This window comes from Rhinoraja longicauda, chromosome 41, assembly GCF_053455715.1.
Source record: "Rhinoraja longicauda isolate Sanriku21f chromosome 41, sRhiLon1.1, whole genome shotgun sequence".
NCBI classification, from domain to species: domain Eukaryota; kingdom Metazoa; phylum Chordata; class Chondrichthyes; order Rajiformes; family Arhynchobatidae; genus Rhinoraja; species Rhinoraja longicauda.
In genome coordinates, this window is record NC_135993.1 from 14898036 (window position 1) to 14925222 (window position 27187).

At 45.7% G+C, this 27187-nt stretch overlaps 1 protein-coding gene across 1 annotated transcript in view; it reads left to right on the plus strand.

Annotated features, from left to right (window-relative positions):
* The window catches only part of LOC144611843 (adhesion G protein-coupled receptor E3-like), an 85437-nt gene that overhangs the window by 26553 nt on the left and 31697 nt on the right, over window positions 1–27187 (plus strand). Inside the window, exons 8-10 of the mRNA XM_078431145.1 lie at window positions 7658–7777; window positions 24484–24668; window positions 26861–27025. Coding sequence (XP_078287271.1) covers window positions 7658–7777; window positions 24484–24668; window positions 26861–27025 — 470 coding nt within the window. The remainder of the gene's footprint in view (window positions 1–7657; window positions 7778–24483; window positions 24669–26860; window positions 27026–27187) is intronic.

Below are 27187 nucleotides of genomic sequence, written 5' to 3' on the forward strand. Positions count from 1 at the left end.
TGATTTGGATGAGAACGTACAGGGCAAGATTAGCAAGTTTGCTAATGATACAAAAGTGAGTGGATTTGCAGATGGTGAAGATGGTTGTGAAAGATTGCAGCAGGATCTGGATTGATTGGCCAGGTGGGCTGAGGAATGGGTGATGGAATTTAATACAGGTGTTGCATTTTGCAACGTCTCACAAGGGCAGGGCCCACACAGTAAATGGTAGGTCTCTGGGTAGTGTTGTAGCACAGGGGGATCTAGGAGTACAGGTGCATGGTTCCTTGAAGGTCGAGTCGCAGGTAGATAAGGTGATCATAGAAACATAGAAACATAGAAAATATGTGCAGGAGGTGGCCATTCGGCCCTTCGAGCCAGCACCGCTATTCATTGTGATCATGGCTGATCGTCCACAATCATTAACCCGTGCCTGCCTTCTCCCCATATCCCTTGATTCCACTAACCCCTCGAGCTCACTGGGTGAAAAAGTTTATTCTCACCTCAGTTTTAAATGGTCTCCCTTTTATTCCAAGAATGTGGCCCCTGATTCTGGACTCGCCCAACATTGGGAACATTTTTCCTGCATCTAGCTTGTTCAGTCCTTTCATAATTTTATATGTTTCTATAAGATCCCCTCTCATCCTTTTAAACTCCAGTGCATACAAGCCTAGTCTTTTCAATCTTTCCTGATATGACAGTCCCTCCATCCCAGGGATCAATCTCGTGAACCTACGCTGCACTGCCTCAGTTACAAGGGTGTCCTTCCTCAAATTAGGAGACCAAAACTGTACACAATACTCCAGATGTGGTCTTACCAGGGCCCTATACAACTGCAGTAGAACCTCTTTACTCCTATACTGAAATCCTCCTGTTATGAAGGCCAACATTCCATTAGCTTTCTTCACTGCCTGCTGTACCTGCACGTCAACTTTGAGTGACTGGTGTACAAGGACACCCAGATCTCACTGGACCTCCCCCTTACCTAACCTAACACCATTGAGATAATAATCTGCCTCCTTGTTTCTGCCGCCAAAGTGGATAACCTCACATTTATCTATATTATACTGCATCTGCCACGCATCTGCCCACTCACTCAACTTGTCCAGGTCAGCCTGCAACCTCCTAACATCTTCTTCACAGTTTACACTGCCACCCAGCTGTGTGTCATCCACAAACTTGCTGGTGTTGCTTCTAATTCCCTCTTCCAAATCATTAATATATATGGTAAAGAGTTGCGGCCCCAACACCGAGCCTTGCGGCACTCCACTCACCACTGCCTGCCATTCCGAAAAGGACCCGTTTACTCCTATTCTTTGCTTCCTGTCTGCCAACCAATTCTCTATCCATGTCAATACCCTACCTCCAATACCATGTGCTGTATCCCATGCAGGACCTTATCAAAGGCTTTCTGAAAGTCTCGATACACTACATCCACTGGCTCCCCTTCATCCATTTTACTTGTCACATCCTCAAAAAATTCCAGAAGATTAGTCAAGCATGATTTCCCTTTCATAAATCCATGCTGACTTGGACTTATCATTTTACTGCTATCCAAATGCACCGTTATTACCTCTTTAATAATTGACTCCAGCATCTTTCCCACCACCGATGTCAGGGTAACTGGTCTGTAATTCCCCGTTTTCTCTCTCGCTCCTTTCTTGAAAAGTGGGATAACATTAGCCAATCCACATAAACTGCTCCTGAATCTATTGAACATTGGAAAATGATCACCAATGCATCCACTATTTCTAGAGCCACCTCCCTGAGGACCCTGGGATGCAGACCCAGGGGATTTATCATCCTACAGTCCCATTAGTCTACCCAATACTATTTCTCGCCTAGTGAAAATTTCATTCAGTTCCTCTACCCCCCCCCCCCCCCTAGATCATCTGTCCTCTAGTACATCTGGGAGATTGTTTGTATCTTCCTTAGTGAAGACAGATCAGAAGTAGCTGTTCAACTCTTCTGCCATTTCCTTGTTACCCATAATAATTTCACCTGTGTCTGCCTTCAAGGGACCCACATTTGTCTTTGCTACTCTTTTTCTCTTAACGTACCTAAAGAAGCTTTTCCTGTCCTTCTTTATATTCTTGGCCAGCTTCCCCTCGTACTTCATCTTTTCAGCCCGTTTTGCCCATTTTGTTGCCTTCTGTTGTCCTATGAAAGTTTCCCAATCTTCTGGCGTCCGGCAACTCTTTGCTGCGTTATACATCTTTTCTTTTAGTTTTATTCCATGTTGCCTCCTACTCCCCTCAGAATCTTTCTTCCTTTTTGGAATGAAATGATCCTGCGTCTTCTGGATTATGCCCAGAAATTCCTGCCATTGCTGTTCCACCATCATGAGGATGTTGCCAGGACTAGAGGGTGTGAGCTATAGAGATAGGTTGAGTACGCTGAGTCTCTATTCCATGGAGAACAGGAGGATGAGGGGATATGTTAAAGAGATATATAAAATCATGAGGGGAATAGATCGGTTAGATGCACAGAGTATCTTGCCCAGAGTTGGGGAATTGAGGACCAGAGGACATGGGTTCAAGGTGAAGAGGAAAAGATTTAATAGGAATCCGGGGGGTAACCTTTCCACACAAAGGGTGGTGGGTGTATGGAACAAGCTGCCAGACGAGATAGTTGATGCATTGTAGACTATCCCATTGTTTAAGAAACAGTTAGACAGGTACATGGATAGGACAGATTTGGAGGGATATGGACCAAGCACAGGCAAGTGAAACTACTATAGCAGGGACATTGTTGGCCAGTGTGGGCAAGTTGCGCCGAAGGGCCTGTTTCCCACATTGTATCACTCTATGACTCTATGACTCAATGACTCTATGAAGTGGAGCAGGGGGATTGAAGGGGAGAGTCTGCCAAGGGGCAGGGGGGAGGGTGGGCAGAGGCCCCACCAGCAAATCTGTTAATAAACAGGTTTAGCTCGTTGGCCCAGTCCTGATTGCTTTCCCTCCCCAGGCCACTGGTCTTCTTGTAGCCTGTAATGCTCTTCATATCGCTCCACACATATGTTGTTCTGCTGAAGTTTCAGCTGCCGCTTCTTCCTGCAGTCATCCTTGCCCCGTCGTAGTCTCACCTTCAGTTCTTTCTGCACCTATTTCACTTCCTCCCTGTCACCTGGTTGAGAAGGGCCTTTATGTCACTGGGCTTGTTGTTGAGGAAACAGCATACAGTCTCCTTAGGGACAACGTTATCCACACGGAACTTTATGTAGCTGTAATACAGTCCTTACGTCCATCAATGTCCTCTCCATGGGGACTACAAAGTGCGCCAGTCTGTGACCTCAAAACAACCCTGTAGAGCATCACAGGCCTCCTGTGACCACCTCCTCACTGAGCTTGTGGTCACAGGCAGCTTCTGGACCATTGGCATATACCTGGGTAGGTGGTGAACCAGGTTGTGGTCAGATCTTCCCAGCGGCTGAAGGGCTATGGAGCTTTACGCCTCTTTAACATTGGCATACAGCAATGTCTTCACTAAGGAAGATCTGTCTTCACGAAGGAAGACACAAACAATCTCCCAGATGTACTAGTGGACAGTGGATCAAGGGAGACAGAGGAACTGAAAGAAATTTGCATTAGGCGAGAAATAGTATTGGGTAGACTGATGGGACTGAAAGCTGATAAATCCCCAGGGAACTCCAGGGGGTGGCTCAAGAAATTGTGGATGCATTGGTGATCATTTTCCAATGTTCAATAGATTCCGGATCAGTTCCTATAGATTGGAGGGTAGCTAATGTTATCCCACTTTTCAAGAAAGGAGCGAGAGAGAAAACGGGGAATTACAGACCAGTTAGTCTGACATCGGTGGTGGGGAAGATGCTGGAGTCAACTATTAAAGAGGTAATAACGGCACATTTGGATAGCGGTAAAAGGATAAGTCCAAGTCAGCATGGATTTATGAAGGGGAAATCCTGCTTGAATAATCTTCTGGAATTATTTGAGGATGTGACAAGTAAAATGGATAAAGGAGAGCCAGTGCATGTAGTGTAACTAGACTTTCAGAAAGCCTTTGATAAGGTATCACACGGGAGGTTGGTGAGCAACATTAGGGCACATGGTATTGGGGGTAGGGTATTGACATGGGTAGAGAATTGGTTGGCAGACAGGAAGCAAAGAGCAGGAATAAACTGGTCCTTTTCAGAATGGCAGGCTGTGGAGAGTGGAGTGCCGCAAGGCTCGGTGCTGGAGCCGCAAGGCTCGGTGCTGGAGCCGCAAGGCTCGGTGCTGGAGCCGCAAGGCTCGGTGCTGGAGCCGCAAGGCTCGGTGCTGGAGCCGCAAGGCTCGGTGCTGGAGCCGCAAGGCTCGGTGCTGGAGCCGCAACTATTTACAATATATATTAGTGATTTGGATGATGGAATCAGAAGTAACACTAGCAAGTATGCAGGTGACACAAAGCTAGGTGGCAGTGTGGACTGCGAAGTGGATGTTAGGAGGTTGCAGGGTGACTTGGACAGGTTGAATGAGTGGGCAGATGCAGCATCATGTAGATAAATGCAAGGTTATCCACTTTGGCGGCAAAAATAACGAGGCAGATTATTATCTCAATGGTGTCAGATTAGGTAAAGGGGAGGTGCAACAAGACTTGTGTCCTTGTACACAAGTCACTGAAAGTAAGCATGCAGGTACAGCAGGCAGTGAAGAAAGCTAATGGCATGTTGGCCTTCATAATGAGAGGATTTGAGTACAGGAGCAAAGAAGTCCTTCTGCAGTTGTATAGGGCCCTGGGAAGACCACATCTGGAGTATTGTGTGCACTTTTGGTCTCCTAATTTCAGAAGGACGTCCTTGCTATTGAGGCAGTGCAGCATAGGTTCACATAGTTAATCTTTTTTGTTTGTTTATTATAATCAATGAGTAGTGTGTTTACAAACCTCTTCTGCTGCAGCATGTACAAATTTCAATACTGTCAGTACAGACCAGAATTGAACACTCTTGTCTCATGACGTTTAAGTGTTATAGTCTGGGGAGCAGGGAGAGGCTGGTGGAAATGGAAAATGAAAAGAGTGCAATGTGAACAGGCTGCCACTGACGTCATGTGAAGAAACAAGAAATCAGGCAGGAAGGGGCACATTCTGGAGAGGAAAAATATTTACTTGAAATCCGCACAGACCATGAATGCTGGATTAATCCCTCCTCCCTCGACTCTGTCCAGGGACCCCAACAGTCCATTCAGGTTAGGCAGTGGTTCACTTGAACCTCCTCCACCTCATCTACTGTATCCGTTGTTCAAGATGTGGACTCTTATGCATCGGCAAGACCAAACGTAGACTGGCCGATCGTTTCGCTGAACACCTTCGCTCAGTCCGCCTGGACTTACCTGATCTCCCGGTGGCTAAACATTTTAATTCTCCTTCCCATTCCCACACTGACCTTCCTGTCCGAGATTTCCTCCATTGTCAGAGTGAGGCTAAATGCAAATTGGAGGAACAGCATTTCATATCCCTCCCCCCCTCAAGTCGCACCAGCTTCTCATTTTCACCCAACAATCAGCTAACAATGGCCCAGTTCCTTTATCATCATTACTTTTCTGGATCTCTTTCATTCCTTGTTCTTTATCTCTCTACATCATCGTCTATATCTCTCGATTCCCTTTCCCCTGACCAATCTGAAGAAGGGTCTCAACCCGAAACGCCACCCATTCCTTCTCTTCAAAGGTTCAAAGGTTATTTTATTGTCACGTGTACCAATTAAGGTACAGTGAAACTCGAATTACCTTATAGCCATACTATAAAAAGCAACAAGATACAACTACATAAAAGTTAACATAAACACGGATTCCCCACATTCCTCACTGTGATGAAAGGCAATAAAGTCAAATCTGCTTCCTCTTTATTCTCCCGTGGACCGGGCAGTCGAACCATCCGCGTCGGGGATATCGAAGCTCCCGCGTCGGGGATATCGAAACTCCCGCGTCGGGGAGATCGGAGCACCCGCGCGGCGAGCTTCCGAAGTCGGTCTCTAACCAGGGACCGCGAGCACCAAGATGTTAAAGTCCGTAGGCTCCCGCGGATGGAGCTCCACATTCGATCCCCGACAGCGATCGCTAGCTCCATGATGTTATGTCCTGCAGGCTCCCGCAATTGGAGCTCCCAAAGTCGGTCTCCAGCAGAGGCCACCAGCTCCTCGATGTTAGACTGCAGTGTGGACAGAGATACGGTACAGAAATAAATTGCATCTCCATCGAGATAAGAGATTAAAGAAAGTTTTCCCCACCACCCCCACATAAGACAAGCTAAAGAACACTAAAACATACATTTAACACATACTAATAAAAACAACAAAGAAGGAAGGGACAAGACAGATTTTTGGTGAGGCAGCCATTGCTGGCGCCATCCAGTGGTTCAGAGATGCTGCCTGAGTTACTCCAGCTATTTGTGTCTATCTGCTGGATATTTAATGTATTTTTTGTGAAAGCTTTAAACAAAGACCTTTATGGTTTAAAGAAGATAGACACAAAAAGTTGTAGTAACTCAGCGGGACAGGCAGCATCTCTGGAGAGAAGCAATGGGTGACATTTCTTCTTTTGAGGCCCTGTCCCACTTAGGCGATTTTCTAGGTGACTGTGGGCGACTGTCAAAGTCGTAGCAGATCGCCGAAATTTTCTTTTACCCGACGACAATGACCACGACAATGACCACGACAATGACCACGACAATGACCACGACAATGCCGAGTCAGGTCGAGATTACACTGTCTTCGGAAACATCGCAAAATTTCCACGCTTATCAATGCTTCTCCGACGTCCTAATTTTCGCTAAAATCACTGACAAGTCTGTAATTACTTGAGAGTTTTGAAATATAACATCTTGCCCGGGTTACTTGAAAACCAATCTTCATGGTAACAAGGCATAAACTAGATTGACTTCCAGTTTACTAATAGCAGTATTAAGAAATTTAATTTTAAACGTGGCTAAATGGACTTTTCTGCAGAGTGTGGGCATTCTTTGAAAATGTAAGGGAGATGCATATCTGGTTTCTGGGTTGCATATCTGGGTTGGGAGCCTACTTTAAATGTAATCGCTGATGGCCATAAACATCACAAAAATTCCCACACTTACCTGACCGTCAAACGGTCGCCTCCAATCTACCTGTCAAATGACCTGACGGTAAATAAATTGGTTAAACACAAGTATTTTATGGTATCTTCAAATGACTTTACTTAATTTAATATTACGTGCTTCTAAATGCATCTAAGAGAACGTAGCAAACCTGGGACAGCATGCAACAGCGCCCACAATAAGCAACGATACCTGGCGATAAGCTAGCTGTCACCGAGAAATTTCAATCCGATTGATTTCTCAGACACTGAGCTCCACTATGATTCTTTGAAGATTCCTCACGATCATGCCCGCGACACACCAGCGAACTGTCGGTGACAGCCTAGTCGCCGGCAGTCGCCTTAAAATCGCCTAAGTGGGACAGGCCCTTTAAAGACCTTGCTCCACTCATAATGGAAATCACAAATGAGTTATTAGAAAAAGACATTGACAATCTCTGTGTCCAGGGTATTGCGAGCAAGTTGTTGTCTTTCTGGAGAAAATAGGATTGAGAACCTTTGGAAAGATTAAAAGTTATTTTCTATACAAAGATATGACAAAGTTCCAATCACTGTGTGTCATTTTATTCCCTGTTTGTAATGCTGACTTTCCTGTCTCTCCATTTTCAAAGAAATCTTCATGCAAGCATTTCGGAACAGCACAATCCCAAAGGATAACAGATCAAAGTTATCCACTGCCAAAAACAGCCTGGACATTGGCTGGAAGAGCGTGGCAGGGAAAGAGAATTTTGGTAAGTCCAAGCTTAGCGTCAACCCTATTCATGGCTTTTTGGTAAGCTAAAATACTACTTTTGATGTAGTTTCCTTTGTTGGACAGGTGAATGTCTCTTTGTTTTGTCCCAATACATGGGGAGAAATTCCAGCCAATGGGAAAGAGAGTGCACAATATAAATGCTTCATTACACATCAATAATATCCTGATATTATGGAGCATCTTTTGTAATGGAGAAGGACAGGTTTAGGAGATTTCGGAAACAAACCCTTTTACCCAGGTCCTTTTGCCCAGAGGACATAGGTTTAAGGTGAGAAGGGGATGATTCTACAGGAACCTGCGGAGCACCCTTTTCACAAAGAGGAGTGGTGAGTCTATGGAATGAAGTGCCAGAGAAGGTACTTGAGGCAAGTAGATTAACAACATTTAACGGAGACTTGGACAGGTACCTGGATAGAACAAGTTGAGAGGGATATGGACTAAGTTTGGGCAAATGGGACTATCTTAGATCAGGCTTCTTGGTCAGTATAGGAAGACGGGCCAAAGGGCTTGTGTCCGTACTATATGACTCTATGAAATGGTTAATATAGGAATAGATCAGATTGGAGACAATCTGGATGTTGTCGGTAGGAACTGCAGAAGCTGGTTTAAACCGAAGATGGACTCAAAATGCTGGAGTAACTCAGCTGGTCAGGCAGCATCTCTGGATAGAAGGAATAGGTGACATTTCGGGTCGAGAGCCTTCTTCAGACTGAATCAGAGGAGAGGGAGATAGAAAGATAAGGAAATGTAAAATGCGAAAAAGAGACAAAGGTGGTGGAGATCAAGGACAATGAGGAATAGATCATTGTTATAACATATAACCATATAACAATTACAGCACGGAAACAGGCCCGTTCGGCCCTACCAGTCCACGCCGACCATTCTCCCTGACCTAGTCTCATCTACCTGCTCTCAGACCATAACCCTATAATCCCCTCTTATCCATATACCTATCCAATTTACTCTTAAATAATAAAATCGAGCCTGCCTCCACCACTTCCACCGGAAGCCCATTCCATACAGCCACCACCCTCTGAGTAAAGAAGTTACCCCTCATGTTACCCCTAAACTTTTGTCCCTTAATTCTGAAGCTATGTCCCCTTGTTGGAATCTTCCCCACTCTCAAAGGGAAAAGCCTACCCACGTCAACTCTGTCCGTCCCTCTTAAAATTTTAAAAACCTCTATCAAGTCCCCCCTCAACCTTCTACGCTCCAAAGAATAAAGACCCAACCTGTTCAACCTCTCTCTATAGCCTAAGTGCTGAAACCCAGGCAACATTCTAGTAAATCTCCTCTGTACCCTCTCCATTTTGTCGACATCCTTCCTATAATTCGGCGACCAGAACTGCACACCATACTCCAGATTCGGCCTCACCAATGCCCTGTACAATTTCAACATTACATCCCAACTTCTATATTCGATGCTCTGATTTATAAAGGCAAGCATACCAAACGCCTTCTTCACCACCCTATCCACATGAGATTCCACCTTCAGGGAACAATGCACAGTTATTCCCAGATCCCTCTGTTCCACTGCATTCCTCAATTCCCTACCATTTACCCTACATGTCCTATTTTGATTTGTCCTACCAAAATCCAGCACCTCACACTTATCAGCATTAAACTCCATCTGCCATCTTTCAGCCCACCCTTCCAAAAGGCCCAAGTCTCTCTGTAGACTTTGAAAATCTACTTCATTATTAACTACACCACCTATCTTAGTATCATCTGCATACTTACTAATCCAATTTGCCACACCATCATCCAGATCAAAAACAAATACATGACAAACAACAGTGGACCCAACACAGATCCTTGGGGCACTCCACTAGACACTGGCCTCCAACCTGACATACAGTTGTCAACCATTACCCTCTGGTATCTCCCATTCAGCCATTGTTGAATCCATCTTGCAACCTCACTATTAATACCCAACGATTTAACCTTCTTAATCAACCTTCCATGTGGAAACTTGTCAAATGCCTTACTGAACTCCATATAGACAACATCCACAGCCTTGCCCTTATCAATTTCCCTGGTAACCTCTTCAAAAAATTCATGAAGATTAGTCAAACATGACCTTCCAGGCACAAATCCACGTTGACTGTTTCTAATCAGGCCTTGTTTATCCATGTGATTATATATATTGTCCCTAAGTATCTTTTCCATTAATTTTCCCACCACAGACGTCAAACTAACAGGTCTATAAGGGCTAGGTTTACTTTTAGAACCTTTTTTAAACAAAGGCACAACATGCGCAATGCGCCAATCTTCCGGCACCATCCCCGTTTCTAATGACGTTTGAAATATTTCCGTCATAGCCCCTGCTATTTCTGCACTAACTTCCCTCAATGTCCTAGGGAATATCCTATCAGGACCTGGAGACTTATCCACTTTTATATTTTGCAAAAGTGTCCGTACCTCCTCTTCTTTAATCCTCCTAATTTCCATCACTACTCTACTTGTTTTGCTTACCTCACATAATTCAATATCCTTCTCCTCGGTGAATACCGAAGAAAAGAAATTGTTTAATATCTCCCCCATTTCTTCCGGCTCAGCACATAGCTGTCCACTCTGACTCTCTAATGGACCAATTTTATCCCTCGCTATCCTTTTGCTATTGACATATCTGTAGAACCCCTTGGGGTTTACTTTTACATTACTTGCCAAAGCAGCCTCATATCTTTTTTTCGCTTTTCTAATTTCCTTCTTAAGATTCCTTTTACATTCTTTATATTCCTCAAGAACCTCATTTACTCCCTGCCGCTTATATTTATTGTATATCTCCCTCTTTTTCCGAACCGTGTCCAATTTCCCTGGAAAACCACGGCTCTTTCAAATTATTATTCTTTCCTTTCCACCGAACAGGGACATAAAGACTCTGTACTCTCAAAATTTCACCTTTAAATATCCTCCATTTCTCTATTATATCCTTTTCATAAAACAAAATGTCCCATTTCACTCCTTTTAAATCCTTTCTCATCTCCTCAAAATTAGCCTTTCTCCAATCCAAGATCTCAACCCTTGGTCCAGATTTGACCTTCTCCATAATTATATTGAAACTAATGGCATTGTGATCACTAGACCCAAAGTGCTCCTCAACACATACCTCCGTCACCTGACCCGTCTCATTTCCTAACAGGAGGTCCAACACTGCCCCTTCTCTGGTAGGCACCTCTACGTATTGCTGCAAAAAACTATCCTGCACACATTTTACAAACTCCAAACCATCCAGCCCTTTAACAGAATGTGATTCCCAGTCTATGTACGGAAAATTGAAATCACCCACAATCACTACTCTGTGCTTACTACTAATATCTGCTATCTCCTTACATATTTGCTCTTCCAATTCTCGTTCCCTATTTGGCAGTCTATAAGTGTTGCTAAGCCTTTCTCATTTCTGAGTTCCACCCAAACAGCCTCCTTAATCGAGCCTTCTAGTCTGTCCTGCCAAAGCACTGCTGTGATATCCTCCCTGACAAGCAATGCAACACCCCCACCTCTTGCCCCTCCGATTCTATCACATCTGAAACAATGAAATCCTGGAATATTTAATTGCCAATCGCAACCCTCCTGCAACCATGTTTCACTGATCGCCACAACATCATACTTCCAGATGTCAATCCAGGCTCTAAGCTCATCCACCTTTCTTACAATGCTCCTAGCATTAAAATATACACATTTAAGGGACCCATCATTTCTTATTCTCAGTTTATTTCTTTTCACTTCTTTCTCTCCTACATATTGGGTCTGAGTGTTTCCGTTTTCTGCCTCCTGCCTCACACACTGCCTGTTAGCTATCTGTGTTTGAGTCCCTCCCCCCAACCGTACTAGTTTAAAGTCTCCGCAGTTATTTTAGCAAATCTCCCCGCCAGGATATTGGTTCCCCTCGGGTTCAGATGCAACCCGTCCTTTTTGTACAGGTCATACTTCCCACAGAAGAGGTCCCAATGATCCAGAAACTTGAATCCCTGCTCCCTGCACCAGTTCCTCAGCCACGTATTTATCCTCCACCTCACTCCATTCCTATTCTCACTATCGCGTGGCACAGGCAGTAAGCCTGAGATTATCACTTTGGAAGTCCTTTTTTTTAACTCTCTTCCTAGCCCCCTAAATTCTCCTTTCAGGACCTCTTCCCTTATCCTACCTATATTGTTGGTATCTATATGTACCATGACCTCCGGCTCCTCTCCCTCCCTTTTCAGGATATCTTGGACACGTTCAGATACATCTCGGACACTGGCACCAGGGAGGCAAACCACCATCCGGGTCTCCCGACTGCGTCCACAGAATCGCCTATCTGACCCCCTCACTATAGAGTCCCCTATTACTACTGCTCTCCTCTTCCTTTCCCTACCCTTCTGAGCAACAGGGCCGGACTCCATGCCAGAGGCCCGGGCGCTGTCGCTGCCCCCAGGTAGGCTGTACTCCCCAACAGTACCTAAACAGGAGTACTTATTGCCAAGGGGTACAGCCACCGGGGTACTCCCTAGTCCCTGCCTCTGTTCCTTGCCCCCCCAACCGTGACCCACTTGTCTACCTCCCGTGGTCTTGGAGTGACCACCTCTCTATACCTCCTCTCTATAACCTCCTCACTCTCCCTGACCAGACGGAGGTCATCAATCTGCCGCTCCAGGTTTCTAATATGGTCCCTTAGGAGCCCCATCTCGTCGCACCTGGCGCAGATGTGGATGTCTGGAAGACTATCAGACTCCCAGATTCCCCACATCCGACACCCAGAACAATAAACTGCCCTGGCACTCATACTCCCCCTTAACTGGGAACGTTGCAGAGTGGTCTGCTCCAACCGCTCCAACCGCTCCTGGGCCTCTGTAAGAACAAAGCCCCGCGCTCGGTTTCCAAAAACTACCGCCCGGACGCTATTCCAACCGCTCCAACCGCCCACCCAAAAGAACCGAGTGATCTCCTGGGAGAGGCGAAAAACCGGATTAAAAACCCAGGCCAATTTGGGAAAACAAATCCGGGAAATTCCTCTCCGACCCCAAGCTAGGCGATCGAAACTTGTCCCGGAGATCACACAGGTCTTACTCCTTACTATCTCCACACAATACTACGGTCTCTGCTCTCTCTCACGCACACTGATTGCTGCTGCCGCTGCTGCCTGGCTGCTGCCTGGCTGCTGCCTGACTGCTGCCTGACTGCTGCCTGACTGCTGCTGACTGCTGATTGCTGCTACTGCTATTGTTAGCTAGGAGAAGGTAACAACAAAGCAAACAGAGATAAAATGTACACAAGGGCAGTCAGACTAGTTGGAGAACTGGGAAAGGGGGAGATATGGAGAGAGAGGGAAGGCAAAGGTTACTTGAAGTTAGAGAAGTTAAAATCCATATCACTGGGGTGTAATCTGCCCAAGTGAAATATGAGTTTTTGTTCGTCTCATTTGCACTGGACCTCATTCTGACAATGGAGGAGACCCAGGACAGAAAGGTCAGTGATGGAATGGGAACGGGAGTTAAAGTGTTTAAGAACCAGGAGATCAGGTAGGTTTAGGCGGACTGAACGGAGATGTTCAGCGAAACGATCGCCGATTCTGCTCTTGGTCTCGTCGACATATAGGAGTCCACACCTGGAACAGCAGATACAGTAGATGAGGTTGGAGGAGGTACAAGTGAACCTCTGCCTCACTTGAAAAGACTGTTAGGGTCCTTGGACGAACTCGAGGGGGGAGGTATAGGGACAGGTGTTGCTTCTCCTGCAGTTTGCAGGGGAAGTTACCTGGGGAGGGGATGGTTTGGGTGGGAAGGGACGATTTAACCAGGGAGTTGCGGAGGGAATGGTGCCGGGGGAGAGCAGAAAATGGTGGAGATGGGAAGATGTGGCTAGTGGTGGGATCACGTTGGAGGTGGTGAAAATGCTGGAGGATTATGTGCTGTAAATGGTGAATGGGGTGAAAAGTGAGGACAAGAGGGGCTCTGTCCCTGTTGTAACTGGGAGGGGGGAGCAAGAGCGGAGCTGCGGGATATAGAGGAGACCCTAGTGAGGGCCTCATCAATGATTGAAGAGAGGAAGCCCCGTTCCCTAAAGAATGAGGACATCCCAGATCTCTTGGTATGGAACACCTCATCTTGGGCACAGATGCGGCGTAGATGGAGGAATTGGGATAGAATCTCTACAGGAAGCTCTAGGCTTGTATTCACTGGAGTTTAGAAGAATGAGAGGGGATCTTATAGAAACATATAAAATTATAAAAGGACTGGACAAGCTAGATGCAGGAAAATTTTTCCCAATGTTGGGGGATTCCAGAACCAGGGGCCACAGTTTTAGAATAAAGGGGAGGCCATTTAAAACTAAGGTGAGAAGAAACTTTTCACCCAGAGAGTTGTGAATTTGTGGAATTCTCTGCCACAGAGGGCAGTGGAAGCCAAATCACTGGATGGATTTAAGAGAGTTAGATAGAGCTCTAGGGGCTAATGGAATCAAGGGATATGGGGAGAAGGCAGGCACGGGTGATTGATTGTGGACGATCAGCCATGATCACAATGAATGGCGGTGCTGACTCGAAGGGCCGAATGGCCTCTTCCTGCACCTATTTTCTATGAAGCCGGGTGAGAAGAAGTAGTCTAGATAGCTGTGGGAGTCAGTGGGTTTATAATAAATGTCAGTCAATAGTCTATCTCCTGTGATGGAATCAGTGAGATCAAGAAACGGTAGGGAGATGTCAGAGATGGTCCAAGTAAATTTGAGTGCAGAATGGAAATTAGCAGTAAAGTTACTGAAGTCATGGGTGCAGGAGTGGGAGAGTGCAGTATTTGTGCAGGAGGTAGCATCGACGCATTCATCAATGTATCATAGGGGATAGGGCCAGTGTACGCCTGGAACAAGATTGTTCAACGTACCCAACAAAGAGGCAGGCATAGCTGGAGCCCAGGCTACGCCTTGGATTTGGAGGAAGTGGGAGGAGTTGAAGGAGAAGTTATTAAGAGTAAGGACCAGCTCTGCCAGGCGAAGGAGAGTGTTGAGGGAAATTGATGTTCCACATGTAAAAAAAACCTTTAATATAAATAACAAAAAAAATTCCAGCAAGGAGGATATTTGATATTACAAAAATAGAGGCAGTAATAACGCCACAAATACAGCTTTCTGTATTGCTAGATTTAGAACAGACCATCAGAAGTTGTCTTTACTGAGCACTTAAATCCCCACGCTCTGGTACTTGGTTTGATGTTGAGAGCTTGAGTTGGTCAGTCCTATCTCAACCACTGTGTCTCCCCGACAGTAACTATATTCTATGTTTGGCCTCCCTGTTGACAGAAATCAAATCCATTTCAATCTCAAATGTCCAAACCTGATTGATTGATTGAAACAGGTCCTTCAGCACACCAAGTTCACACTAACCATTGGTTCATCCATTCACATTAGTTTTATGTTATCCCACTTTTGCATCCACTCCCTACACACCGGGGGCGATGTATGAAGATCAATTAACATAGAACATAGAACAGCACAACACAAGAGAGGCCCCTTGGCCCACAATGTCTGTGCTGAACATAATGCCAAGACATTTATCTGTCTGCACATAATTCCCTGCATATCCATGTGCCTAGCCAAAAGTCTCTTAAATGCCATCTTGGTATCTGCCTCCACCACCACCACCCTCAGCAGTAAACTACAACCTAGAAACCTACAAACTTGCATACCTTTGGGAAGCCCACACACTCACAGGGAGAACGGACAAACTCCACACAGACAGCAGCCGGAGTCAGGATCGAACCCGGGTCTCTGGCGCTGTGAGGCAGCAACTTGACCAGCTGCACCACCGTACTGTACATCAGTATTATTTTCAAAATAAGAGATCATCCACAGGGCAGGAATGAGAAGAAATTTCTTCAGGTGGTAGGTCAGAACCAGGGACCACAGTTTAAGAATAAGGGGTAGGTCATTTAGAACTGAGATGAAGAAAAACTTTTTCATGCAGAGAGTTGTGAATTTGTGGAATTCTCTGCCTCAGAAGGCGCTGGAGGCCGATTGACTGGATGCATTCAAAAGAGAGTTAGATAGAGCTCTTAGGGCAAGCGGAATCAAGGGGAATTAAGGAGAAGGCAGGAATGGGTTACTGATTGTAGATGATCAGCCATGATCATATTGAATGGCGGCGCTGGCTCAAAGGGCCGAATCGCCTCCTCTTGCACCTATTGTCTATGTATCAATGTATCTAAGTCACCAGCCTCAGAAGTTCCTGTCTAAGAAGGCTGTGACTGGTCAGGTCCAGAGGGATGTTGCTGCTAGATTGTGTCTCTGAATCGTGAACAAATCGACACGAGGGATAAACCTTGTTCCCCACCTTATTTACCTGTCCACAATAGCATTGGTACAAGTGACCTACACGGTCCTTGTGGAGATCAACTGCCCGGCACAGTGGCGCAGCGATAGAGTGGTTGCCTTGCAGTGCCAGAGACCCGAGTTTAATCCTGACAATGCGTGCTGTTTGTACAGATTGAGTACGTTCTCCCTGTGACCACGTGGGTTTTCTCTGGGTACGCTGGTTTCCACCCACATTCCAAAGACGTGTAGGTTTGTAGGATAATTGGCTTCTGTGAATTGTCCCTAGTGTGTAGGATAGAACTAGCGTACCACTGATCGTGGGTCAGCATGAACTTGGTGGGCCGTAGGGCCCGTTTCCACTCTATATCACTAAACTAAGCTAAACTAAACCAACTTTTGTGAAGCATTGGTAATTTCTATATAATAGAGAGTCAGGGCCCATCTGGCAGCTCCAAGTTGTGCAACATGAGACACGGTGGGACTTCAATGGCATAGACATTCACCAGCACCATCTGTAACCATATGGCCCATACACCCTCACTTGATTAATTCTCTCCAACCAGAGAGTCAACGTTGGCTCAGGCAGGGCAACTGTACCTGATGTACCCAGGAATTAGGTGCTAGACTAATGAAACTGCAAAGTTATACCATGCAGAAGACCGGGTCAAGTAGTCTCATAGTGGATCTTTCTGAAGATCAACATGCCTACTACACCTAGTCATGAATGATGCTCATGAATTGAATGCTGAAGGCAACGCTGAAGCTTTGCGCCAGACCCAGTTAGAAGAAACCAGTGACTGATGTATCTTAGTTCCTCCTGAGATCTCCAGTCTCTCAGAAGCTGATCTTCAGCCAATTCAGTTCACTTGAGCTGATAAGGAAACGGCTGTAAGCCTTGGACAGAGTGAAGGTTGGATGATTAGATAACATCCTTGCTGTAGTATTAAAGAGCTGCTCTCTGAAACAAGCTGTGCCTATAGTGAACCAGTTCCAGTGTAGGTCTAGCATTGGTATCTACCCTACAGTGGGGTGAATTGCCCAGGTGATGTCCATTCACAGACAAATGAATGCAGCTACTTGTTGCGTGATCATCATCAGAGTGATGCGAGGAGACATAGACAGTGCTTTCATCAATCACCCATGAGCTGATTCCCACTTTGGGATTCACAAACCCAAGTATGGACCAAAGAGGCCTCTAGCGAGTGGCCCTGGCAACAAAGCAGTATTTGATGGTGTGTGGCGTTAAGCAGCATCTGGTAAACCAGGTCAGTGTGCATCAAAGGGAAAACACTCCAATGGATGGAGTCAAATGTCGCTCGTGGGGAGGCAGCTGTGGTCATTGGAGGTCAATAACCCCACCCCAGGGTCATCACTGCAGGAGTGGCTCATGGCAGTATCCTCAGCACAACCATCTCAGCTGCTTCCATCAGGAGGTCAGAGGTTGAAATGTTTGTTGCTGGATGTACAATGTTCCATTCCTGTGACAACTCCTCAGCAAATGAAGTGGCTGCAGGCAGCAAGGTGGAGACAACATTCAGTGTCACATGACACTCCACAAATGCCAGGTCATGGCTGTCTCCAGTCACACCACACGGCTGGACATCTCCTGCCATCTGCATCAGCTCTGGACACCACAAAGCCTTTTCACCATCTACATGGGATGTCAGGAATGTGGACAAATACATGGCCAACATCTCTCAAGAGTTCAGCACCAACCACAATGAAGCAATCCCCTTGATTAGTACCCCACCTATAGTACAGAACACTTACTTTCTCCATCATTGGTGCCAAGTGACTTTGAGTATCATTCATCAGTTACTCACCCAGGCTGCTCCAAACCCATGGCATTTACCACCAAGAAGCACAGGAGTTTCCAGCACATGGGAACATGACAACTTCTGTCCCCGTCTAAATTACACCCCCTCCTGACTTGGGAATAACCTTCAGTGAATTAAGCAATGCTTCATAAGATACTTAGGTACAATATATATAAACATATGGATAAACAAGGCCTGATTAGGAACAGTCAACATGGATTTGTGCCTGGAAGGTCATGTTTGACTAATCTTCTTGAATTTTTTGAAGAGGTTACCAGGGAAATTGATGAGGGCAAGGCTGTGGATGTTGTCTATATGGACTTCAGTAAGGCATTTGACAAGGTTCCACATGGAAGGTTGATTAAGAAGGTTAAATCGTTGGGTATTAATAGTGAAGTTGCAAGATGGATTCAACAATGGCTGAATGGGAGATACCAGAGGGTAATGGTTGACAATTGTATGTCAGGTTGGAGGCCAGTGTCTAGTGGAGTACCCCAAGGATCTGTGTTGGGTCCGCTGTTGTTTGTCATTTACATCAATGATCTGGATGATGGTGTGGCAAATTGGATTAGTAAATATGCAGATGATACTAAGATAGGTGGAGTAGTTGATAGTGAGGTAGATTTTCAAAGTCTACAGAGAGACTTGGGCCTTTTGGAAGGGTGGGCTGAAAGATGGCAGATGGAGTTTAATGCTGATAAGTGTGAGGTGCTGCATTTTGGTAGGACAAATCAAAATAGGACGTACAGGGTAAATGGTAGGGAATTGAGGAATGCAGTGGAACAGAGGGATCTGGGAATAACTGTGCATTGTTCCCTGAAGGTGGAATCTCATGTGGATAGGGTGGTGAAGAAGGCGTTTGGTATGCTTGCCTTTATAAATCAGAGCATCGAATATAGAAGTTGGGATGTAATGTTAAAATTGTACAAGGCATTGATGAGGCCGAATCTGGAGTATGGTGTGCAGTTCTGGTCGCCAAATTATAGGAAGGATGTCAACAAAATAGAGAGAGTACAGAGGAGATTTACTAGAATGTTGCCTGGGTTTCAGCACTTAAGCTACAGAGAGAGGTTGAACAGGTTGGGTCTTTATTCTTTGGAGCGCAGAAGGTTAAGGGGGGACTTGATAGAGGTTTTTTAAATTTAAAGAGGGACGGACAGAGTTGACGTGGGTAGGCTTTTCCCTTTGAGAGTGGGGAAGATTCAAACAAGGGGACATAACTTCAGAATTAAGGGACAAAAGTTTAGGGGTAACATGAGGGGTAACTTTTTTATTCAGAGGGTGGTGGCTGTATGGAATGGGCTTCCGGTGGAAGTGGTGGAGGCTGGCTCGATTTTATTATTTAAGAGTAAATTAGATAGGTATATGGATAGGAGGGGATTGGAGGGTTATGGTCTGAGAGCAGGTAGATGGGACTAGGTCGGATAAAGTGTTCGGCATGGACTAGAAGGGCCGAACTGGCCTGTTTCCGTGCTGTAATTGTTATATGGTTATATGGTTATCACTGGGTCTAATTCTGAGAACTTCTCCCCACTGCAAGCATGTGAGCAGTAAAGTGGTGCAGCTGGTAGAACTACTGCGTCACCACGCCAGAGACCCGGGTTTGATCTTGTCCTTGGGTGCTGACTGTGTGGAGTTTGCATGTTCTACACATAGGTTTGCTCCGGGTGCTCTAGTTTCGTCCCACATCCCAAAGACGTGCTGGTTTGTAGATTAAGTTGCAAGAGTTGTTAACGGTAAGAACCAGCTCTACTAGGCGGAGGAGAGTGTTAGTAGATGTTAGAGTGTTAGCATTTGTAGGTTCATTGGACTGTAAATTGACCCCAATGTGTGGGTAATGGATGTGCAAGTGGGATAACATAGACCCAGTGTGAACATGTGATCGATGGTTATCGAGGACTCGATGGGCCACAGGACATGTTTCCATGCGGTATCTTTCAATCAATTTAATCAAACACTGTGGAAGCAGCTTCATCAGGGTTGCATAGTTTATGATATTGCCACCACCATCAAGAAGAAACATAGAAGCATAGGAAATAGATGCAGGAGGAGGCCATTCGGCCCTTTGAGCCAGCACCGCCATTCATTGTGATCACGGCTGAACGTCCCCAATCAATACCCCGTGCCTGCCTTCTCCCCATATCCCTTGATTCCCTTAGCCCCGAGAGCTCTATCAAACTCTCTCTTAAATCCATCCAGTGATTTGGCTTTCACTGCCCTCTGTGGCAGAGAATTCCACAAATTCACAACTCTCTAAGTGAAAAAGTTTTTTCTCACCTCAGTTTTAAATGGCCTCCCCTTTAATCTAAGACTGTGGCCCCTGGTTCTGGGCTCCCCCAACATTGGGAACATTTTTCCTGCTTCTAGCTTGTCCAGTCCTTTTATAATTTTATATGTTTCTATAAGATCCCGTCTCATCCTTCTAAACGCCAATGAATACAAGCCTAGTCTTCACAATCTTTCCTCATATGACAGTCCCGCCATCCCAAGGATCAATCTCGTGAACCTACGCTGCACTGCCTCAATTACAAGGATGTCCTTCCTCAAATTAGGAGACCAAAACTGTACACAATACTCCAGATGTAGTCTTACCAGGGCCCTATACAACTGCAAAAGAACCTCTTTACTCCTATACTGAAATCCTCTTGTTATGAAGGCCAACATGCCATTAGCTTTCTTCACTGCCTGCTGTACCTGCACGCCAACGTTCAGTGACTGGTGTACAAGGACACCCAGGTCTCGCTACACCTCCCCCTTACCTAACCTAACACCATTGAGATAATAATCTGCCTCCTTGTTTCTACCACCAAAGTGGATAACCTCACATTTATCTATATTATTCTGCATCTGCCACGCATCTGCCCACTCACTCAACCTGTCCAGGTCACCCTGCAACCTCCTAACATCCTCTTCACAGTTTACACTGCCACCCAGCTTTGTGTCATCCGCAAACTTGCTAGTGTTGCTTCTAATTCCCTCTTCCAAATATTAATATATATGGTGAATAGTTGTGGCCCCAACACCGAGCCTTGCGGCACTCCACTCGCCACTGCCTGCCATTCTGAAAAGGACCCGTTTACTCCTACTCTTTGCTTCCCATCTGCCAACCAATTCTCTATCCATGTCAACACCCTACCCCCAATACCATGTGCTCTAATTTTGCTCACAAATATGCCGTGCGGGACCTAATCAAAGGCTTTCTGAAAGTCTAGATACACTACATCCACTGGCTCCCCTTCATCCATTTTACTTGTCACGTCCTCAAAAAATTCCAGAAGATTAGTCAAGTATGATTTCCCTTTCATAAATTCATGCTGACTTGGACTTATCCTTTTACTGCTATCCAAATGCACCGTTATTACCTCTTTAATAATTGACTCCAGCATCTTCCCCACCACCGATGTCAGGGTAACTGGACTGTAATTCCCCGTTTTCTCTCTCTCTCCTTTCTTGAAAAGTGGGATAACATTAGCTATCCTCCAATCCACAGGAACTGATCCTGAATCTATTGAACATTGGAAAATGATCACCAATGCGTCCACTATTTCTAGAGCCACCTTCCTGAGAACCCTGGGATGCAGACCATCAGGCCCTGGGGATTTACCATCCTTCAGTCCCATTAGTCTACCCAATACTATTTCTCGCCTAATGAAAATTTCTTTCAGTTCCTCTACCCCCCTAGATCCTCTGTCCTCCAGTACATCTGGGAGATTGTTTGTATCTTCCTTATTGAAGACAGATTCAAAATACCTGTTCAACTCTTCTGCCATTTCCTTGTTACCCATAATAATTTCACCCGTGTCTGCCTTCAAGGGACCCACATTTGACTTTGCTACTCTTTTTCTCTTAACCTATCTAAAGAAGCTTTTACTGTCCTTTATATTCTTGGCCAGCTTCCCCTCGTACTTCATCTTTTCAGCCCGTTTTGCCCATTTTGTTACCTTCTGTTGTCCTATGAAAGTTTCCCAATCCTCTGGCGTCCGGCTACTCTTTGCTGTGTTATACATCTTTTCTTTTAGTTTTATTCCATCCCTCATTTCCCTTGTCAGCCACGGTTGCCTCCTACTCCCATTAGAATCTTTCTTCCTTTTTGAAATGAAATGATCCTGTGTCTTCCGGATTATGCCCAGAAATCCCTGCCATTGCTGTTCCACCGTCAATCCTGCTGAGATCCCTTTCCAGTCTACCTTGGCCAGCTCCTCTCTCATGCCTTCATAGTCCCCTTTGTTCAACTGCAACACTGACACTTCCAATTTAACCTTCTCCTTCTCAAATTGCAGATTAAAATTTATCATATTATGATCACGACCTCCTTTACCTCGAATCAAATCTGGTTCATTGGACAACACTAAATCCCAAATTGCCTTTTCTCTGGTAGGCTCCATTACAAGCTGCGCTAAGAATCCATCTCGGAGGCACTCTGCAAACTCTCTTTCTTGGGGTGCAGAACCAACCTGATTTTCCCAGTCTACCTGCACATTGAAATCGCCCATCACCAGAGCTACCCCACTGCCTCTGCCCACCTGCCTGTCCTTTCTATAGGATGTATAACCCTGAATATTAAGTTCCCAGGCCCGATCCTCCTGCAGCCACGTCTCTGTAATCTGCACAATGTCGCATCTACCAACCTCTAACTGACCCTCAAGCTCATCTACTTTACTTCTTATACTTCGTGCATTCATATACAATACTTTTAATTCCTTACTCATCTCGCCCTTCACATCGATCCCTATTACACTTGGCCATACTTTCCTATCCCTTTGTGAGCTGTCTTTCCCGTTAATTCTGGGGTCATTAACTATCCCTTTACTCTCTTTCCCTTTAACTCCATCCTTGACTATCCCATTTGACACCCCCCCCCCCCCTCCCTTATTTAGTTTAAACCCACCCGTGTAGCAGTGACAAACCTGCCTGCCAGAATGCTGGTCCCCCACCTGTTAAGGCGCAATCCGTCCCTTTTGTACAATTCCCCCTTACCCCAAAACAGATCCCAGTGATCTAAGAATCTAAATCCCTGCCTCCTGCACCATTTCCTCAGCCACACATTCAGGTCCTGTATCTCCCTGTTCCTGCTCTCACCAGCATGAGGAACTGGAAGCAAACCGGAGATAACCACCCTGGAGGTCCTGCTCTTCAGCATTTTTCTGAGCTCTCTAAAGTCACGCTGCAGAATATTCATCCCCTTCTTTCCGACATCGTTTGTGTCGACATGCACCACCACTTCTGGCTGTTCACCTTCGCCCTTGAGGATTTTATACACTCTGTCCGTGATATCCTGGATCCTGGCACCAGGGAGGCAGCACACCATCCTTGAATCCCGCCTGTCGCCGCTGAAACCCCTGTCCGTACCTCTCACAATGGAGTCCCCTACTACCAAGGCGTTGCCTGACGTCGGCCTCTTTGGTTTTGGCTCAACAGCACCTTTTGCTTCGCAAGCCAGTCTGCCGCTCAGTGTGGTAGCGTCTTCTTCCCCGACAGCTTCCAAGTAGGTGAACCTGTTCTCAAGAGGTACAACACCCGGGGACCTTTGCATTCCAAGTTTCCTTCCCTTTCTCACCGTCACCCACCTTCTCTCTTCCAGTACCTTTGGTGTAACAATCTCACTGTAGGACTTGTCCAGGAACGACTCCGTTTCTCAATCAAACCTGAGATCATCCACTTGCTTCTCCAGTTCCCCAACACGGGTCTCTCTAGCCAATGCCCGGGAGTTACATAATGATTCTGGGCCGGTGCAGGTAAGTGGCTGTGAGGTAAAGGACAGTATTGGTGAATGGTGGAGTAGAGATATGGGCTAAATGGCCTACTCCTGCTTCTGTTTCTTGTGTCTTTCCAATTTGGTGCAATTTTGTTGCAATAGATTCACACGAGAAGGGGCAATGGAAAACAACATCACAATGATCTGATGATCATCACCAGTCCTGAGAGGTTGATGGTGCAAAAATCCCAGCCCAATCCTGAATCCTGAGAGCAAAATCATCCAGTTCCGGGTTTTGAAGCCAATTGAATCCCAGACATTAAGGAGAGCAGATCGAATGCTATCCAGATCTACAGTAAATCCACCCCCAAGTATTGAGCAGGTTCCATCAGCTCAGCACTGGATTATGATCGGGGTAAATGCCACATGTTGTATATTGAATGGAAACATTCAGACAGGTTATTCCATTTGCTGGCTTGCCAACTATAAACGTTTGCTTCATCTGCTCTGACTCCTGTGGTCATCCAGTCACAGCTCTGGCTCCTCACACTCCGCACTGTTTCATCACTTGAGCTGCTGCATCCATTCAGCCCCACGCTGCTGACCCTCGTCACGTGACATACCCAGAATGCAACTGAAGGAAGGCAAGGGAGCTGCCATGAACCAATCATCAGCCTGCACTCACCTCTAATCACATTTAACTGATAAACAAATACATTTCTCCAAAGTCGGAAAGATAAGGATCCACCTGAAGAATTTTATTCCGCGATTGCTCACAATGACCAGGAAATTAATCTTTGTGTCTCTGCTCCTGAATCACACTTGATGTCTGCCCGTTGCCATGGCGATGAGTGTAAGCGCTCAATGTTTAACATTTCCTTTGTACAGATGTTGCTGCCGTCGTCCTTATCTCCTACAAACATCTGGACTCTCTTATGGAACCGAACCTTTTGGAAGGCAGTGAGAATGAAGGCAAGCTGGGGCTGATCTCGGAAGTTGTTACTGCTGCAGTAACAAACACAGGCAGGAGCCACCTCCTGGAACCAATCACTCTCACCTTCAGCAACAAGAAGGTTTGTTCAGGAACAGCAGCTGGGAATCTGAAATAAAATTAGAAAGTGCTGGAGATATTCAGCAGGTCAGTCAGAATCTGTGGAGGCGGAGGAGCTAATATTTCCCAATATTGTTTGGAATTCCATGATTTAGACTCAGTAATGTAGGAGGAATAGCAGGGGGTGGACGAGTCATGGAGGGAAACCTGTGCCCTTGCCCTTCTGACTGGAACAGGTTTGGCAGAAATTCAGCAGCCTAGGGGAATTAAAACTTAGAAACATAGAAACATAGAAAATAGGTGCAGGAGGAGGCCTTTTGGCCCTTCGAGCCAGCACCGTCATTCATTGTGATCATGGCTGATCATCCACAATCAGTAACCTGTGCCTGCCTTCTCCCCATATCCCTTGATTCTGCTAGCCCCTAGAGCTCTATCCAACTCTCTTTTAAATTCATCCAGTGAATTGGCATCCACTGCCTTCTGTGGCAGAGAATTACACAAATTCACAACTCTCTGGGTGAAAAAGTTTCTCCTCACCTCAGTTTTAAAGGGCCTCCCCTTTATTCTTAGACTGTAGCCCCTGGTTCTGGACTCCCCCAACATTGGGAACATTTTTCCTGCATCTAGCTTGTATAAGTTTATAAGTTTCTATAAGATCACCCTTCTAAATTCCAGTGAATACAAGCCCAGTCCTTCCAATCTTTCCTCATATGACAGTCCCGCCATCCCGAGGATGAACCTTGTGAACCTATGCCTCAATAGCAAGGATGTCCTTCTTCAAATTAGGAGACTAAAAGTGCACACAATATTCCAGATGTGGTCTTTCCAGGGCCCTGTACAACTGCAGAAGGACCATTTCTCCATTTTTATCTTTCATAGTTTCCTGCAGCATACACGAGAAATACTTCTCATAAATCATAATACCTCTGTGATGTTCCATTACAAAAAAAACCACTCGTAGCCTCTCCTGTCTTTCAGAGCTGAAACTTCATCCCAGACAACATCCTGGTGAATCTTCTCAGCACCCTTTCAATAAAGAAACTTATAAAAGTGAGGTAGCATGATTAGTAAGTTTGCAGATGATACTAAAGTGAGTGGTATTATATAGAAACATTGAAACATAGAAAATAGGTGCAGGAGTATTGTAGTCAGTGAAGACAGTTAGCAAAAATTACAGCAGCATCGTGATCAGTTGGGCATGTGGGCTGAAGTTAATTACTAATGGAGTTCAATGCAGATAAATGAGACGTATAGAATTTTGGGAAGCCAATCTAGGGCAGGACCTTTTCAATGAATGCTAGGGCTGAACAAAGGGATCTCAGGAGTATAGATGCACAGTTCTCTGAAAATGACATCGTAGGTAGATAGGGTGGTGAAGGTTTTAGATTCATTGGCCTTCATTGATCAGTGTATTGAGTATAGATGTTGGGATGTTATGCTACAGTTGTACAAAATGTTGGTGAGGCTGCATTTGGAATATTGTGTTTCGTTTTGGTCATCCTGATATTAGAGAAGATTTACAAGGATGTTGCTAGAGCCTAGAAGGCCTGAACTATAGGGAGAGGTGGGCAGGCTAGAACTTTATTCCTTGCCATGTAGGAATATGAGGGGTGATCTTATAGAGGTGTAAGATGAGGGAACAGATTGGATAAATGCAGGAGGCTGAGCAGTGATCTTAGACAGGTGCATCAGATCTTGAGGGGAATAGATCGGGTGGATGCACAAAGTCTTTGCCCAGAGTAGGGAAATCAAGAACCAGATGAAATAAGTCTAAGGTGATAGGAAAAAATGTAAAGGAAACTGAAGGGCAATATTTCCACACAGAGAGTGATGGTATATGGAAAGAGCTACCAGAGGAGGTAGTTGAGGCAGCTACTAGAACAGCTTTTATAAGGCATTTGGACAGGTACATGGATGGGAATGGTTCAGAGGGATTTGGAGCCAAACATGGGCAGGTGGGACTAGCGTAGATGGAACACCTTGCACGTCATGGGCTTGTTAGACCAAGGGCCTGTTTCCAAACAGTATGTCTCTGACTCTAAGGGTTCCGACCTGAAATATCACCTATCCATGTTCCCCAGCGATGCTGCCTGGCCCTTTGAGTTTGTCCAGCACTTCCTGTTGTTTTAAGTAAACTAGAATCTGCAGTTCCTAATGTCTCGTGTACATGGTTATCTTAAGTGGTATTCTTAAATATTTTTTCTCTCTCACCAGCTTGGTGCTAATGATAAAAGAGCAAAGTGTGTCTTCTGGAACAGCTCAGCCCTCAGCTGGTCCACACAAGGCTGCCAATTGGTCGAGTTCAAAGCGACATACACAGTGTGCAGCTGTACGCACCTGACAAGCTTTGCTGTGCTCATGGCTCTGGTTGAATTCGAGGTACAGTCCACAAGGATCAGGGTTGTGAGTGGGAAGTGTGGTGGTGGGGTGGGCTGGGAGGTTGGCCATGCCACTCGGGAGCTGTGGAAGGTCAACATTTGGAGGCGACGTGACAAGACAGCGCGGCTGCAGGCAGGGGGCAGAGTTGTCCTTGGACCCTGT